The following is a 16,235-nucleotide window of genomic DNA, read 5'->3' on the forward strand; positions in this document are numbered from 1 at the left end:
CTCGCAACATGCAGCTCTTCAAACAGTTCTCCCAGCCTCGCTTATCCTCCAGCCCTGTCATTGTCGGTAAAACAGGTGGAGACTCCAAAACAGCCCCCTCCTCCCCTGTCATGTCCCCAGATAGTAGGTCCTTCTTCAAGGTTCAAGAAGTGGAGGCCAGGATAGAAGACACCAAGCGGCGGCTGTCAGAGGTGATGTCAGACCCCCTCCTGCTTTTTAGTAAGATCATGGGAGATGAGTCTGGCGCTGGAGCTGGGGGAAGTGCCACTCATCGTGCCAAATTTCTGTCCTCCAGTGCGTCAGAGCTCAGTGGAGTGACAGCGGTGAATGGACATGCCGAAGGTAACAACAACTACAGCATCAAGGAGGAGGAGGGCACAGAAGGAGATGAAGAGGATGAAACCCCCACTGGCACGGGCTCTGACTCTGTGTTTTTCTCCTTCCCATCACTGACACCAGCTCCAGTTCTCACCCAGGCCTCCTCATCCACTCTGCCCAAGTCTCCATCTCTCACTCTGGGCCGTTGCTCTATGTCTGCCCTGGTAGCTCGGCAGGAAGACGAAGACTTCTGTGAACTGTTCAGTGAAGACTTTGACTTATGTACTGATACAGAGACACCAGATGGGGATCGCCCAAGTTCCCGGCAGCCCCTTACTGGTAGCACTGGTTTGTGTAGTGAATTTGATACAGAGGAGGATGAGAGAGCAGAGGAAGAGTTTGAGGCTGTGCCTGTGATTGGCCTTGTCTTCCTGACACAGTTGGTGTACTGGTATTTGGTCCTTCCAGTGCCACCATATGTATGTGCAGTGGTGCATGGGATAGTAGCTGGGTTTATGTTGGCCATGCTGGTCCTTTGGATGTCCTCTCCTCGGCGCTCCGTGTTAGGGACAGGAAGAGGGAGGCGGAGCATAGAGCCCTGGAATGTGGCCCAGCTGGATATTAAAGAACCAGGAATATATAAGGTGAGACTAATCACATCATGAATGACAAGTTTGAGCCTGTTGCAGTATGATTTGTCAACTTCCCAACTCAGATTAGGCTTTTGGATGTGGCTCTCAAAGATATCACGTTTATTAGCATGTGGTCTTGTTTCTTAATCTGTTGTAACAGTTATATATTTAGCAGCATGCTATGCATTGTTTTGCGCTGCCAATAATCAAGATAACTCATGTTTGATTTATCCTGGCACTTTGAGCCTGGTTCTGCCTGAGGTTTCTTCACGTTAAAATTTAGTTTTTCCTTGCCACTGTCGCCAAGTGCTTGCTCATGTCTTTAAAATTAAACCTGAAGAGTACGGTTTAGACCTGCTCTATGTGTAAAGTGCCTTGAGATGACTTTGTTGGGATTTGGCGCTATACAAATAAAGATTGATTGATTGCAGGTTTTACACATATAATTGATAGCATCTGTATGATATGTGGCTACTGCACTGCATTTATCTAATGCTGCCTTGGAGAATACATCCTAAGTGAAGATGCTACATTGTGCACAGAGTACTAAATGCCTGAAATGTTGCAATTCTAGCTGTGTTTGTTTACAAGGAGAGGCAAAATTGTAGGAGGAAGAAGCGTTATCCCCCAAGAGCTTTTGTTTTGTATCTTACTGTTGGACTATGTGTTCTTTGCTCTATAATTTTAACATTCTGACACAATAGCCCAAGCACTGAAATTTCCCCTGTTGTTTTCAATTCAATCAGGTTTGCTCACACAGCCTCCTTTGGGACTGATAAGGCAGGAGTTTGGGTTAGAAATAAACTCTATACAACCTCATGGGGACCAGCAGCAACAAACTGAGGTTGAATTACAGTTTTTCTCCAGTGAAGGCTATAGTTTGGCTTTGAACCAAACAATCAGATGAGAGAGCCACCACATATACCCTCCTATTATTAGTTAAGCTCACTCAGTGCTACAGAAACATGGAAACTGCAGAGATGTTTATCAGTTGGAGGGAGTTATGTAAGCTTATCTGTGTGTTCCTTGGTGGGTACCAAGCTGTTGAACAGGAGAGCTTCATGGCTAGAAGGCACAGCTGTTCCAAAAGGGGAACTCTGTGGACATACAGAACATGATATACTTGTATGAATGATAGACCCTGAAGCACACAAGTGAAGAGTAACAACAGCGGGGACAAATTCTACTCTTTTTCTTTCTCTTCATCTTCCTCTGCCTTCGAGGATCAACAAAAAATCAGTGTTTCATGTGCCCTAATTTATCTTTTGTATAAAGTTGTTTGCACACTACATCTGAGGGGGAACTTTATTTTGACATTTACTGGTATGTGATGTTGTTCTGCTTCTTGTTGTTTATTGTGTGGGAAGACAACATTTTTGTATTCCTAGTTTTTAGCATCAGTTAGTTAAAGGCTAGTGGACCTGCTTTGGTCTTGTGTGTTGCTACTTATCCCAGAGGCCTAATCAGTTGTATTTACTAGATAGGAGGTCCAAAAGAGCTGAGGAGAAATCCAAATGCCTTTAAGACCAAATACATTAAAATTTCAAAGATATTTGACCTAAAAGACATCATCTCCTCAACTTTCCTTGTTACCTTTGTATATTATAAGTTGAATAGAAAAGAATATAGTAGAAGATCACACAATAATACCTCGTCAGAATATACAGTACATAAGACAGAATCAAGTCCAGTTTTAGAAAATAACAACAAAATCACGTACAGTAACTGGTCATCAGTAACTATGTGGAAAGTCAACTATGCATGACTTCAATAAGTGCTTTAGCCTCAAATCCTTAGTATTTGACAGGGAGTCTGATGCATGTGCTATGAGAATACAGTTTGAATCATTGTCATTGAATCTCTTCCCCCATCTACCCTGACAATCTCTCAGGGCTGGATGAATGAGATCCATAGCTACGACCCGGAGATGTACCACGCCACCCTGACCCACTCTGTTTACGTCCGTCTTGAGGGCTCTGTCCTGCGCCTGTCCAAGCCCAACCGCAACATATCCCGCCGTGCCGCACACAACGAGCCTAAGCCTGACGTCACGTACATCAGCCAGAAGATCTACGACCTGACTGACAGCAAGGTGTGGTGGCAAATAAATTAAAAAGGGACACAGAAATTTTGATATTGCATTTGTCTGTAGGCTTGTGAAATAAGACTTAATGTGTGAGATGGGTAAATAGATGAGAGTGATATTAATGTGTTGTGTGCACGTGTGTGTATGTCTCCTGGCTTGGCTGTGTATTTGGTTGCTTGACTCAAATCTTAACAGATAGTGACATCAAGCACACGTCGCCTCATATTTGCCTTTGCCTGAGTGTATGGTTAATAACAGGTCATGTTCAGTCACATTGTGTGTGTAAACATGGAATGAATATCACAGGGCACTGACCCTGAACACACAGCTGTGTGACTTGTATATTAGTATGCTGACTGCATGGTTTTGCATATCTCAAGGCAGGACAGCAAGAAGCTGTTTCTTATGTCAGTGTATTGTGGATCAAATGGGTTGTAGTTGTCCTCATCATGCAACTTTGGATGATGAGGATGGATGTTTTATTTGTCTTGCTAAGATCCAGCTAAGGTCTAGCTAAGATCCAATATATGCCTAACATCCTGACACCACCTACAATGCTACATACGAACCAGTGCTGATATTTTAGCAATTCTTATATTCAATGTCAGTGTTGTTAGGCTAGAGTGAGCATCTATACATGAGTGATATATGCAAACAAAAGAGTATACTATTGCAACAAAACCAATGGCAAGCGAATAATGCTAGCTGCGTCCATCACTAACAAAACAAATGGAATATTCTTTCATTGTTAGTCAAAGACCAATTATGATTTGGGGTAGAAAAATATAAATACATAATAGTCGAGTAATTTGCACTTTTCTTATTGCCTGCAGTTTTACTCATGGTTTATATTTTCAGAAAGTCCCCTATTGTCACACACAGCTGCACACACATCCTGGCACAAGTCTACCACATCATATGCCTAGTTTCATTTTTCTCTACAAGTATTATTTTGGGACTTACATGTTTGTCCCCATTTCAATATGGACATTTAATTGCCATAAACACAACAAATGCAGTTGATCATATGAACTTGGCCTCCCTCTCCTCATAGATCTACTTGGTGCCCCACAGCCTGGCTAGGAAGAGAGTTTGGAACAAGAAGTACCCCATTTGCATAGAGCTGGCCAAGCAGGAGGACTTTATGTCCAAGGCCCAAGGAGAGAGGCTGGAAGCTGGAGAGGACAAATTAGCAGGGCTGGGTGAGAAGCTAGAGCGAATGGACAAGGGTGAGAAAGTTGAAGGATCTGGATCAGTTGAGGAGCCCAAAAGACCAGCTTCTGGAGGAGGGGATCTGACAATCTATTTGTTTGGGAGGACGGGTCGGGAAAAGGAGGAATGGTTCCGTAGATTTCTGCTTGCATCCCGAATGAAATCAGAGGGGAGAGGTGGCAGTCTGCCAGGCATCTGCAAGGGTGGTGAGTTTAACACAAGTACAGTATATAAATTTATCCATCTCGCTCACCCTTATCACACACATATTTGCACATACACACATCACTGCCTGCAGTCAGAGTAGCCATTCTCTTGAGTATGTAACTGCACAGCAATCAGATCTGTGCATAAGCCTCAGCTTAGGGACTGCCAATCCCCTCAACTGAGTGAACAGATGAGTGTGAATGGGTCAGCAGGATTACATGCACAGAGAAGCAGCATATTATAGTATTGGTCTCCGCTGTGGGATATAAGTCTGCAAGGATAAGGCCCAATTCAAAAGGAAACATTAGCACTGTGTGGGTCCAGTGATAGTGGCAAGTGCAGGGTGAACAGGATTACTGGAAAGATGATTTAAATTATCAAACTGTTATGTGGATGTACATAGCAATTATATTGAAAATGACAATTTCAGTGCTAATATGAGTCATAGAGAGGATGTAGTGCATCATCTGGTATAAAGAATTCTAATTCATAGCGTTGCAGTATTTTGTGAGTAATTAATGCAAACTAGATGCTAACTATCCAAAGCTACACTGTGGGCATGCATTATGTATGTGAAATATGATGCATGATGCATGAATGAGAAAAACTTGTTGATGCATAATTGTATAGCACTAACCTCCCCATGTCCACTTTTAGCCTTCTTACCCTCCCACAGCCGCAGTAGCAGCACCCAATCTGGTGGAGGCCTGGAGGCTGACAGCAGGAGCAGCAGCCGGGGAAGCTTGGAAGAGCTGTCTCAGCCGCAGTCTCGCCACAGAGAGACCTCCTCTGCTCCTCCCTGTGGGTCTACTGGAGGGATGAAGCAGAAGATGCTGTTGGACTATAATATCTACATGGCCAAATACGTCAACCCCCAAGCACCACAGAGAAGTCCAACTGCCACTGAAAGCCCAGGGCACAGCCCCAAGAGCAGCCCCAAAGCTACCAAAAAGGTAGGAGACAAAGGGATACATGAACGGTTTAAAAGAAGTAGATGACCAAACAGGCAAAGTTGCTAACTGCCCTGAAGACTCAAGACCCCCAAGGGTCCTAAAAGCCCCAGATTCACTGCATATCAGTATCAACTACAGTAGTTGCTTTATTGTTACTTAAAGGCAAACTGTGGAGTTTTTGACCACTAGTAGCTCAATGGAGCAATTTTTTCTGATCTTTTTTCTGGTCCCTCAATTTGTCTGTATTGCTATTTTGCTGAGTGACAGTTGGTGATGGTAGCATGCAAAGAAATGTAGCAAGTCATCAACAGAGACAAATCTTACAAACAGGGATGCAGACAATGTGAGATTTAATGATAAGAAACAAATGCACTAAGCGGCTACATTTACACCTTGTATTAACATGAAATCTGTTTCTGAATATATTAATGTATATTGACATTCGATCCAAAGGCGTTTACATTCACACCTGGTATTAATTAGCATTATTTTTATTGCCATTCTGCCGAATTGTGATCAGATTTAAATATGCAAATTGTTTGAGCTGGGATGGATTTGTCATCAAACATGGCACATCCAAGGTTAAGAGAAGCAAAGTCATGGATGGCCGTACCTTTATCTTGAGGCACTGTCACAGAGATTAGCCCTATGTCAAAATCTAGTTTTCAGACCTTCATTACTCACATAGGGTTTATCCCCATATAAATTTATAAAGGGTTGGATCAAAAAGTGCCAAACAGCAAACCTTTTCAGACTAACAGGTTTCAGGTTTCTTAACAGTTTAATCTGGAGTCCGGATTAAATCTAATCATATGTGGCCTTTACTTGTTAGTGTAACAGTACGTACCTATATCTGTGTCCTTCAGATACGTAGGAGTTCAGAGGAGAGTGTGGAGCATGAGGCCTGGGTCAATGCTTTTCTGGGAAGGATATTCTGGGACTTCCTGGGAGAGAAGTACTGGGCCAATGTGGTCACCAAGAAGATCCAAATGAAGCTCAGTAAGATCAGGGTGGGTAGAGTTCCAGTGTGATCAGTTCCACAGGCAATTTTGTGTTTCTGTCGGTTGCATTTCGTGTCTTCTTTTGTATTACTTGTGAGGCCTAAATCTTTTTTCAAACCGTCTGTTTCAGCTGCCATATTTTATGAATGAGCTGACTTTGACAGAACTAGACATGGGCTTTTCCATTCCTAAGATCATCCATGCCTCCAAACCCTCTGTGGACCACCAAGGTAGGAAAAGAAACCTCACTAGGTATGTCATGTTTTTCACAGGGTGTTCTTGGTAGTCTACTACAATAGACATTTATTATTTTTGCAGCGATCAGTCACATTCCTCTTCCTCTGCTCTCCCCTTTCTTCCATTCTTAGCCAGGCTATTTATCAGTGCCTCCTTTTGCATTTCAGACAGAATAGCACAACATTCTTCTCACCTTTCTATTCCCTTCAATCTATCTATCTCCTCCATTTCTATCATTGCTACTATCCCTCCATCTTCCCCTTGCTCTTCTCCTCTTCTCTCTGGATTAAGACATTTCCCCCATCCTCCAACCCCCTCTCCCTCCCTACTCTGTGAGCCTCGCTCTATTAAGCCACAGTAATTAAACGTCACGTCTTGGGTCCCCCTCATCTATTACTGAGACACTGACTCACCCTGCCTGCTGCTTGCCTTGAGCCCCACCAAAGGGACTGGTTCAACACAGAGAGACAATACAGAGATGTGGGGCGACTGGTTCGCGAACCTGAAGAGGTGGAAAATGAGGGAACAGGTTGTGGGGTTGTGGGGATAGTTCAGCCATTAATGGTGCTTTATAGCGGAGAGCAGAGCAAGGCACGGGATTCTGTGTAACCCCCCCCCCCCCCCCCCCCCCAATGATATGAGTGGATTGTCATTTTATATTGTTCAACTTTATAATAATATTCAAGTTTTGTCCAAAGACAGTTTAGTCTACTTAATAGTATAATAACTTTTGCTGTTCATTTGTAGGAACCGGTCATGAGTCATTCCCCTGTCAGCCACGTTTCCACAGCTGAGTCTGCAATGCTCATTAATGTTTGCTGTCTGAACCTACACACCCCACAGAAATATACTCACATCATCTGTTGATTCTGACACATAATTAGTCCTGGGGGAATGGCATCTCTAGAAGTGCTGTGCTGTGAAGCTGCATGAACTGAACAGGGTGCATTTATAATAACAATGCAATATTGCAGTAACATGCAATATTCTCTATTGTTATGTTGTCAGGAAATCCCATGTAAAGACCAAAACCATCATTGTTTTAGTCTGACTTCCCTGTTCTGTCTGGGACTCTCAGCCCCAAGCCCACTAGTTCCCATTGAAAATGTACATCTTTAAAAAGGGTCATGAATTAATACGTTACTGATTTTTTTTAAAGGCTGAATAATTTCCTAAAACTGTAGTATTTAGCAAACAGTATTACTTGTTGCTGATTATTTTAAGCATATTTGGTGTTCTTGTGAATATTTACAGCAACAACACAGCATATATGGGATAGACTAAAGTTTATTTCATTATTTTTAGAGACCTCATAGACCTCTACAGCAGAAGAATAGGCTATATGAAGCTTTGACTACACAGACAATACATGTTAAACAGTTCGTTGCTAGTTTTGGTATTCTGTTTGGATTTGTTGACAATAAGAACATTTAGAATATCACAAAATGTACTGTGTAATTTCATATCTTGTGGATATTTCTATGTTCTTGTGATGATGATGAGGATGATGGGGATGATGATGATGATGATGATGAAGAAGAAGTGTTTCCTGTCACTTGTACTCGAAAGACATGATTAGATAGTGCAGTGTCACACATACAGCATGAGCTGTTAAATGAACATGAGTTTATGTAGAAGTAAAGCTGGGAATGATTGGCATAATTAATCATTTGTTTTGAGCACAATTATTGGTGGCTTTCTGTAATATTGTATACAATAGGGGTTGGTGATGATAGTATAAGAAAAGCATTAATGTGGCACGCAAGCTTTGAACTACAACGATCAGACAGTTCAGTGAATTAACTTATTAGGGCCTGGAACATGTGAGCTACATATTACATTAACCGTGATTCAAGGCAATATCTTCTCTCATATAATATAGTGATGATATATCTCCCACCTTTATTTAGAAGCACACACATGCTTATGTAAGCATTGCAGATATGTTTACTCCTCCAAAATGAATTAGGCACTTCAGACTGTGTCTCCCTCCTGTGTTACAGTGACCGTTAAGACACTGTAACATGGTCTGACTTAATGCTGTCATTTAGCTGCTCTTTGACACTGCTGCCACACTCATACAAATCAATGCGCATTTATAAATAGTGGAAAATGGAGGACGAATGAGAGTGAGGCAGAGTAATAATAGACGACATCAGTTGTGGAGGTCAGAATTCATTGAACAAACAGCAGGGGAATCGAAATTCACTCGAAATGGGAAGTATGATGTGCAATCAGGAAGAGGCCCAATCAACTCAGCCAATGAGGAGGCACCGCTGCCCCAGTGCTGACCTTTTCAGTTTTTGCTAGAGGAAAGTTTCTCTCCCTTGCACCTCTGCAGGGGACCTCACAGCAATTAGACACTAGGCCGGAGATTCTTGTTAAACACAGAAATAGCATTCACAGTTGTTCATCTAATGGGCTGCAGCTTTGTGTTCTGTGGTGTTGATGTGGGTATAAATCACTGTTTTAATATAGGAATATAAAGGAACATAATATGCCTCTCTCTATCTATCTCTGATACTTTGTTCCCAGGTATGTGGTTTGATCTGGAGATCTCCTATACGGGCTCCTTCCTCATGACACTAGAGACCAAGATGAACCTTGCACGTCTGGGGAAAGAGGGCGAAGGGTTCGGGGAACACGGGAAAGACTGGTAAGACTTTCAATAACATTTGTGAATTCCTGCTTTTTCTTACCCTACATTCTCTGGGCCATAAGTAAGATGTTTGAAGGATTAACTTTTTTGCTAAACAAACAGCTCTGAGCTGGATGTTAATTGACTAGATTTGCACGTGGTGTCTGTTTTTTCACAATTTCTGCCCTTTTTGTTTTGGCTCTCCTTCCCTTCTCTTTACATACTAATGCTCTCTCTGGCTCTCTCTGGACGCTTACCACTTACTGGACGATTTGTAAAATGAATGGTGAGTTTGGGAATAGATGCCTGTCACTGAAACAATACATTTAATTTCTTTCCTTAAGTGAATCTTGAGTAGAGATTAATTTCCTGTGATTTCAATCAGCATTGATTCATTTAATGGAAATTAGTTTTGATTGTTGATGGTTCTGTCCAAAGCCATTAGGGACTGACTTTGCAACAGCAAGTGTACATTTGTGTGTGTGTGTGTGTGTGTGTGTGTGACAGGCCCAGGCCACGGACATACTGTCTGGCAGACAGCGATGAGGAATCGTCTAGTGCTGGCTCATCAGATGAGGAGGATCCCCAAGAGCTCCTCAGTGACAAAGCCATTCTCCCTGGAGGCGAGGGGTGAGCAAATGTCTCTTTGACAACAACATCAGCATGTATCTGAATTGAAATTGGGCAGAAACAAATTCATACCAATGTGTTGAAGCAGAATGATCTGCCCTTTTAGTCCACCCACCCGCCTATCCATCCACTCAGTCCCACACATTTGAAAGCTCACTGCTGATTTAATGTAGCACCCGGTCACTCCCCTCCATCGTGGGTGCTGAGTAGCAGGAGATGCTGTTGTGAATAAATTATGAACCTGACTCACTCCTTGCCTCACCTCCTCCTCCATTTCTATCCTCCTTATCTCTCTCGTAGCTATGTGGGAGGCCACAGGCCCAGCAAGATCATGCGCTTTGTGGACAAGATAGCCAAGTCGAAGTACTTCCAGAAAGCCACAGAGACGGAGTTCATTAAGAAGAAGATGGAGGAGGTGTCTAACACACCTCTACTGCTCACCGTGGAGGTGCAAGAGTGCCGTGGGACACTAGCTGTCAACATCCCACCTCCCCCCACAGACAGGATATGGTACGTTCACCTCCAGGGAGGAGTGCATTGAAGACTGTAGGATGTAGTCAGTGCATGTATTGGAGTCCTGCCTTGAAAATATAACACTGCACCCTCTGCTGGGCAAATACTGACATGCTTGCAATGAAAAACGGAAAGTTAATCACCACTGAACTGAATATACTTAACATCTAAGAAAATTAGGATGCATAGGTATATTTTCATATAAAGATGTGGAATATTAAAACCTTCATTAAACTCTGTGTGCCTTAAAAACTTAATTGATATGATTGATTGATTGATAATAATCACCAGAACAGACAAATCTTGTTTCATGTTTTCATGAGCCCACCCTACTGGAGAAACCAGACTGCAAATCATCTTGTATGAGATCATATAATTATTACCATTAATCTTTACTGCCGGTGGTCAGGTATGGTTTCCGGAGCCCGCCTCACGTGGAGCTGAAAGCACGGCCTAAACTGGGTGAGAGGGAAGTCACTCTAGTTCATGTGACGGACTGGATTGAGAAGAAACTAGACCAGGAGTTCCAGGTACGCAATGAGAAAAACAGGAAACTGTGCATGAGTTTCGTCACAAGTACAATTTATTTATATAGTCAATAGAGTTTCTAGGTCAAATGTCAAATTCAAGGTTAATGAACATCTTTAAGGTTGGGAGATTTTGTCTGAGGCTGAAATTTGCTCAACAAGGACAAAAGAAATGTCCCCTGAGATGTTTTAGGTAATAAAAGAGGACTGGGGGATGAATTTATGGTTGCCCACCAACATGCACTTCAAAGCAGTGTGCCTGTAGCTCTCCCATCCCTCATATATAGCCAAAGTAATGATATGCCTGCTGGTAGATAACTGCCCTGAGGCACACCTGCAGACTACTGCAGCAAAGTGTCCCTGTCAGGTCTACCACACATCTACATTTATCCCTGCCTGACTCCTCTGGAGGTTATTATTATGTACCACCCCCCTAAATCCTGCCTCCAGTAAAATACAGTGCTGCAGAGCTCACTGTTGTCAGTTGTGAGCGAGTGTATACATCTGGCCTTCCGCAATTGCCGCTCCAAACATAACAGTGCAGGGTTGTTTGAACAGTGGATGATGTATTGCAGCTCTTTTTCTCCCGCATTCTTGTTAACAGATACAGTGCTGCTTGAAAATTTGTGAACACTTTACAATTTTCTCTATTTCTGCATAAGTATGACAACGAATGTGATTAGATTTTTACACAAGCCCTAAAACTAGATAAAGGGTACCCGAATAAACAAATGAGACAAAAACATTCAATGTATTCATTTATTTATTGAGGAAAATTATATCATCTTCTTCTGTCTTTCCTATTTTTGCTCCTATTTTGAACTCTTGCTTTCAGTAAATGGTGTGATCATCTTTCACAGCAATAACTTCAACAAAACACTTCTGGTAACTGTTTATTAGCCCTGCACATCAGCTTGTAAGAATTTTAGCTTATTCCTCGTAATACAGCAGATTACACAGAACATTTTTCCATTCGACTTCTGGCTTATCCGCATGGTCTTAAGCAAACTGTAGATGGCAGAAATGTTCTTTTTGGAAAGTAGTGGGGTTTTTTTGCAACTCTGTTACATACACCATATGCACCATTGATGTCCAATGTTCTCCTGATGGACTCATGAACATTGACTGTAGCAACTGCAATAAAGGCCTTTAGTTTTCTAGATGTTAGCCTGGAGTCCCATGTGACCTCCCAGACTATTACATGCATTGCTCTTTGTGTGATCTTTGTTGTCCAACCACTCCTGGGGAGAGTAACACTGGTGTTGGATGTCTTCCATTTCTACACAATCTGCCTGATAGTTGAATGGTGAAGTCCAAACTCTTTGAAATGGTGTTGTAACCCTTTCCAGCCTAGTGAGTACCAGCAACTCTTCTACTAAGGTTGTCAGAAATCTCCTTTGTTCAACCCATGACACACTTCCACCAACCTGTGTTGTGAAGCTCAGACTTTAACAGTGAAGAACCAGATTTCTCTTCTTAAAATAAAACAGAGAAATCATGAATTGATAATCCTAGGGGTTCATATTATTTTGCCTGACACAAATTTGTAACATTGGATAATTTTCTCCAATAAATAAACAAGCGTAAGATTTTGGACTAATTTGTTCAACTGATGTCTCTTTATCTAGTTTATCTAGACTTGAATGGGAATCTGATTACATTTAAGGTCATATTTATGCAGAAATAGAGCAAATTTCCGAACTTTCAAGTAGCACTGTATAATCTCATGTCTGTCTTGATTTGGTATATTTTTAGTTACAAAAGCATATTGATTAAAAGTTTCAGCTCCCCTCACTCTACTACACGAACACAATAGCTTTTAAATGGGAGCATTTATGTCCTCCTCCTCTTTTTTGTTGAAATTAAAGTGATTATGCTTGTTTTTTTTAAATTTCATAATGTGCTTGTCCTTCCACAGAAAATATTTGTGATGCCAAACATGGATGACGTATGGCTACCCATAATGCACTCTGCCATGGACATGCGTTCAAATGCCAATTTGGTTACTGTGACAAATGATGCCTTGAAGGACCCAGAACCCGAAGAGTCTGAGGTCTCTGACATGTGAAGACTGCTGTTGACAGCGTACGCTGACGGACATTTTATCACCATGGCAATATGACAAGCCCCATCCCCGTCAGAAACCACAGGTGCAACAATGGTTCTGGGCCAAGTCTCCGATATTTTTACCCACATTCCTGTCCCATTGTTGCACCAGTCTGTGGCAGCTCATGAAGTGCACTCTCAACACTTGGTGTTGATTGAGTTCGTAATCATTCTGTGGCCACTAAAAGCAGGAGAATGGAGGAGAACTGTGACTTATAGATTGTCTTCTAGTCAAACAGTTTTATTTTGTGACATCAAATATTTCGATTCATACTCTGATGAAACAGAATACACGGGGCATGTTGAGACTACTTAACAAATGCTTGTGTGTGAGGGGGTGGATTGGTAAATAGCCATCTGATTCAACCAGAACCATAATACCTGTGATGTACAGCTGCACCAAACATGAGTTGTACAGTGTATACATTTTGTGTGACCTTTCTAATGGAGTGGTTTATTGTTTCTACGGGAACTTTGAGGCCACTGATGAAGCGTGTTTATGTCTGAATGAACGAACATTTGAAAAAATGTTAAATTTTGAGATGGTTTTGCTGAAAGCCCCTGCGTCTATTAATACTAATCACAGGGAAATTATCTCATCTGTCACCCATCCACACTGTTGCCTGGCACTTATATGCAAACAGATCAACAGCACTGCGTCCATCGAAGATATTAGGTTAGTTGAAGTCTGCTGAACATCCCACCAACTGCTGGATGGACACTGTCATCATGTACGGCCCGTGTGCTTTGTGTGGTAGGGAGTAGTGCTAAAATTGACTTTAGAGGGGGTTGTATGAATTAAAATATATCTGCAAATACAGCAGCCAAACATTGCCTAGGTCTGATGAATGTATAAATAAGAATGCAGCTTCCTAGCTGTGCAAGGAATAGCTCATTCACTGATAACATGCTTCTAAGAAACATGCTTCAAGACTTCTTTTCATGTTATATTCAGAGTTGAAGAATAATTTTGTGTTTTTTTATTGCCAAAGCAATCTTGTCCTGTTTTTAAGAGTACTGTTTGTGCTTAACAGTGACAAATAAGCAATCTGTTAATTATCTAGTGTTCCCACTGAGGCAACTCTAGTACAGCCAGTGTTTGGATAACTGTGGCTGGAAAGTCACAAGATAGAGATACTAATGCAGGGAGTGACAGACTGAACCCCTTTTGTGGACACAGCAAGACATCAACTGGGTTAAAAGAGCAGGAAACAGCCCCACTATTTCTGTTTATTTGATTAAATATATTGGATATTAGCCATATTATTTAACATTGTCAGCAGACATACAGCTAATGAATGCTATTTTTTTTTGTTTATTTATTTGCAGTTCTTTCTGTACTGTACACATGAGAAATACAACCAATAACTAGAGCAACAGCAAATTTGTGATCTGCCAAGACACCCGGCTGCTTTACAGGTGACTTTTAACTGTACTTGTGATACGTTCAAATATGTGTGTTGGCAAAGTGTATGAGGCAGAAAGTGCCTTTAAAATAGTCAAACATTCCTCCATAGTGAGCCGCCACATTTGTTGCATCAGTTGAGTATAGAGAGAAAATGTCTTTGTGCCATTGCCGTGTCGGTTAAAACATGCCCTTTCGTTTCCACAGGTTTTGGTGTTGTTCATTTGCGCAGTGATGAAAATACTTAAACATTGCTGTCGTGTTCAGTGATGTCACAGAATGTTATGGTTCTGATCGTTGTGGATCAATAAAACCTTTTGCTTGGAAAAGATTTGTGAATCTTTGTGCTTAGCATTCATCTGTGTGCACCGCAAGATTACAATACTTTTGAATTGTTCTTAAATGAATATTGGCTGATTTATCTGATTTGTTATAAAAAGTTATCTGTAATTCAATATCTGTTGGGCTATAGTTGATTAGTATATTATTTACAATTACAGTTATAGAACAGGGACTAAAAAAGCAGCTCTGCAGACTAAATTGAAATGCTAAATCCTTCAAAATGTGTGTGTGCAATTTTCATTCTGAAATGCATTTATAGTCTGTATCTTGCTTAAAAAGAGAGACTTGGGAAAATTGCCAAGTAACCCCAGTTATAACAAGAATTGATCTAGCACTATTTCTTGACCTGTGTGACCATGGGAAATGTCAGTCAGGCTCAAAGTATAGTGCCTAAATTAATGTACCAAAAATGTAAAGTAAATAGAAATAAGTGACCACCACCACTCTAAGCTTTTTGACAAATGCTTTATTCATCAGTTCAAAATAAGAATACAAGAAGGGAACATTTAGGAACATTAATTAATGAGCCATGAGGTCACCTTGTAAGTTACAGCAGCCATGTTGTAGTCCCATCCCTGCAAAAGAGAACAACTTTAAAATTCACTTATTTAAGCATAAATCTAGCAAATATTTCTGTATTTGGGTTATGTCAGAGATAAATTGTCTTCAACATGAGTCAGAAGTCTAACGCATTATATAGTCATCATTCATAACCATTGTAAACCATTTGCAGATGACCCTCATGTTTAACTTACTTGTGTTTCTCCAGGGGATCCATCCACACTAAAGCCAGTTCCTGCAGAGAAGAAAACTTGAGTGAGATTTCTTTTATTTATTACTCAAAAACACAAGCAGACTGGTCATGATGGGTCAAGTCAGACTGAATGTTGGCTTCATTTTTATATCAGAAGTCTAACGCACGAAAATCATCATTCATACATCAAAGAAAAGAGAATAAAACCCATTACACCGATACTCACCGTCATGTAGTATAATGTGCACCACCCTCTGTCCACGTGTGTAGCCACCTCAAAGGGTAAGATTGATTAGATATCAATCATTGGGTCTGTGTACATACAGAATAGCATATTAAAATTAGGAATTTTGCATTAACCATTTGATATTATGAAGGAAAAAAAGGGGGGGAAAAAATCAACCTTACCTCCACATTTTCCTCGCCCATGCGGCCTAGTCACCCTGTTCAGACATGTGTTTCCTCAAATGAGCATTTACAATTAAGTTCAAGTCATCTATCATAATAATCACTGGATAATATGCACTTTAAAATTCTCAACGCCATGCTAAATGCAAATATTTCGATATAGACTTGTTAAATTCAAATATTTCGAGTCTAACTGGCTTGACTGCAGAAAGCATGCTTCCCATGGGCGGACACTGCTGCAGAAAATGTCCCCGGATGTGTTTTAT

At 41.2% G+C, this 16,235-nt stretch overlaps 1 protein-coding gene, 1 long non-coding RNA gene and 1 other non-coding gene across 3 annotated transcripts in view; 1 reads left to right on the plus strand and 2 right to left on the minus strand.

The window, feature by feature from the left end:
* tex2 (testis expressed 2) overlaps positions 1-15,127 on the plus strand; it is a 15,917-nt gene extending 790 nt beyond the window's left edge. Inside the window, exons 1-11 of the mRNA XM_062438534.1 lie at positions 1-962; positions 2,842-3,042; positions 4,091-4,454; positions 5,113-5,408; positions 6,275-6,418; positions 6,540-6,639; positions 9,182-9,302; positions 9,798-9,914; positions 10,215-10,424; positions 10,837-10,957; positions 12,873-15,127. The exon at positions 1-962 is cut by the window's left edge and continues 790 nt beyond it. Of these exons, the coding sequence (XP_062294518.1) occupies positions 1-962; positions 2,842-3,042; positions 4,091-4,454; positions 5,113-5,408; positions 6,275-6,418; positions 6,540-6,639; positions 9,182-9,302; positions 9,798-9,914; positions 10,215-10,424; positions 10,837-10,957; positions 12,873-13,022 (2,786 nt within the window). The 3' untranslated portion in view covers positions 13,023-15,127. The remainder of the gene's footprint in view (positions 963-2,841; positions 3,043-4,090; positions 4,455-5,112; positions 5,409-6,274; positions 6,419-6,539; positions 6,640-9,181; positions 9,303-9,797; positions 9,915-10,214; positions 10,425-10,836; positions 10,958-12,872) is intronic.
* Positions 15,066-15,199, minus strand: LOC134000317 (small nucleolar RNA SNORA35). The gene has a single exon (XR_009927418.1). It is a non-coding gene; the product is annotated as a small nucleolar RNA SNORA35 (small nucleolar RNA).
* A 117-nt stretch (positions 15,200-15,316) lies between these two features.
* Positions 15,317-16,192, minus strand: LOC134000081 (uncharacterized). Its single transcript, XR_009927395.1, has 4 exons — positions 15,970-16,192; positions 15,788-15,873; positions 15,563-15,603; positions 15,317-15,382 (listed from the first exon to the last, which is right to left on the minus strand). It is a non-coding gene; the product is annotated as an uncharacterized LOC134000081 (long non-coding RNA).
* Positions 16,193-16,235: the final 43 nt, after the last annotated feature.

The sequence above is a fragment of the Scomber scombrus genome, chromosome 18 (assembly GCF_963691925.1).
Source record: "Scomber scombrus chromosome 18, fScoSco1.1, whole genome shotgun sequence".
In the NCBI taxonomy this organism is placed as follows: domain Eukaryota; kingdom Metazoa; phylum Chordata; class Actinopteri; order Scombriformes; family Scombridae; genus Scomber; species Scomber scombrus.